The following is a 1411-nucleotide window of genomic DNA, read 5'->3' on the forward strand; positions in this document are numbered from 1 at the left end:
CCACACACACAGGCGTGAAGTGGGAGCAATTCCGCGTACAGTCTGATGAGTGTGGTGCCGGAGGCCTAACATCAGTCCCTTTTCCTTCCCACTCGTTTTCTCGTAAGAATAGGATGGGAAGGAAACGTGGATTTGACGGTTGAAGAGACACATTTTTTTATGGGCAACGGTCGCTTCGCCAGTTTGGCGGATTCAAGTGGCTGCTTGCTCGTTTGCCATGATATAAAAAAAAGTGTTGAGCAACGTTCAGCATTGAGCAATGCTTAGCGTTGAGCAGGCTTAGTGTCGAGCAACGCTTACCGTTGAGTATTGCTAACTATCAAATGTGGGGATAGACTTACAAGTTTCAATTTCAGACGTGTTATGTTGAGCATCTTGAGGTCTTGTCTTTTTTACCATATCATCATTTTCATGAAATTCATATATCTTTTGAATGTTTTCTTACTGGGATTATATTTTTACCATATTCTCTTCCATATTTTAATTAAAATCGATCTAACGGGAATTCCATTTCCCCCTAGATTTAATCCATCCAATGGTTATTTTGCTGATATACCTTGAGAAACACCCTGTCATGTGTTTATTTATGTCAAGTTAGTGACTTGTAAGTTTAAGTGATGTGACTTATCCAGAAGGCGCGCTGATCGCAAGTTTAAGTGCGAAGTTAACGCCGCAGTTGTCGCCGCGCGCCGCTCGCCGCGCGCCTGCAGATAATAAGGGGAAAGGTAACTTATACTGTTTTACTCATTTATGTAGGAAATTTATTTAAATTCCCCGATTCCTTTTACGTGGAACGAGCTGTCGCCCGCAAACTTCGTTAGCGCGGATTTTAAAAAAAGTCATCTATCACATTCTTGCGTGCATCTACTTTTTACCAGCTACCTTCCAGTCAAAGTTTCATCCAAATCGGTCAATCCGTTCTTTAGATAGTGCTCTGGTCGCCATTTTGACAGCGCGGATTTAAAAAAAAAAGTACCCTATAATATGCTTGTCCATGTCACCTACCCTTCAGTGAAAGTTCGGTCGAAATCGGCCCAGCCGTTTCGGAGATTACCCAGAACAAACGAAGTTAGCGGACAGACAGACAGACAAACAGTCAGTCAAGAAATATTTAAATGCGATTTTAACAGCAACGCAAGTATATCTTCGCGAAATCTGGATTTTTTCCTTTGATATTACAGACACTACAATTTTATCATACATCATACCTTATACTAATATTATAAATGCGAAAGTTTAGATGGATGTTTGTTAGGGTTTGTAGCCTAAAGGGCTGAACAGATTTCGATGAAATTTGGCATAGATGTAGAGGAGAGTTTCGAAGAACACATAGGCTACTTGCATTTGTTTTTTTTTAATTCCACGCGGACGGAGTCGCGGGCGAAAGCTAGTTATATATATAGATAGAAGA

At 40.8% G+C, this 1411-nt stretch overlaps 1 protein-coding gene across 1 annotated transcript in view; it reads left to right on the plus strand.

Moving 5' to 3' along the window:
• LOC106109943 (MTSS1-like protein) overlaps positions 1 to 1411 on the plus strand; it is a 138624-nt gene that overhangs the window by 135106 nt on the left and 2107 nt on the right. The window contains exon 20 of the mRNA XM_013291601.1: positions 633 to 766. Coding sequence (XP_013147055.1) covers positions 633 to 766 — 134 coding nt within the window. The remainder of the gene's footprint in view (positions 1 to 632; positions 767 to 1411) is intronic.

The sequence above is a fragment of the Papilio polytes genome, unplaced genomic scaffold (assembly GCF_000836215.1).
Source record: "Papilio polytes unplaced genomic scaffold, Ppol_1.0 DF820956.1, whole genome shotgun sequence".
In the NCBI taxonomy this organism is placed as follows: Eukaryota; Metazoa; Arthropoda; class Insecta; order Lepidoptera; family Papilionidae; genus Papilio; species Papilio polytes.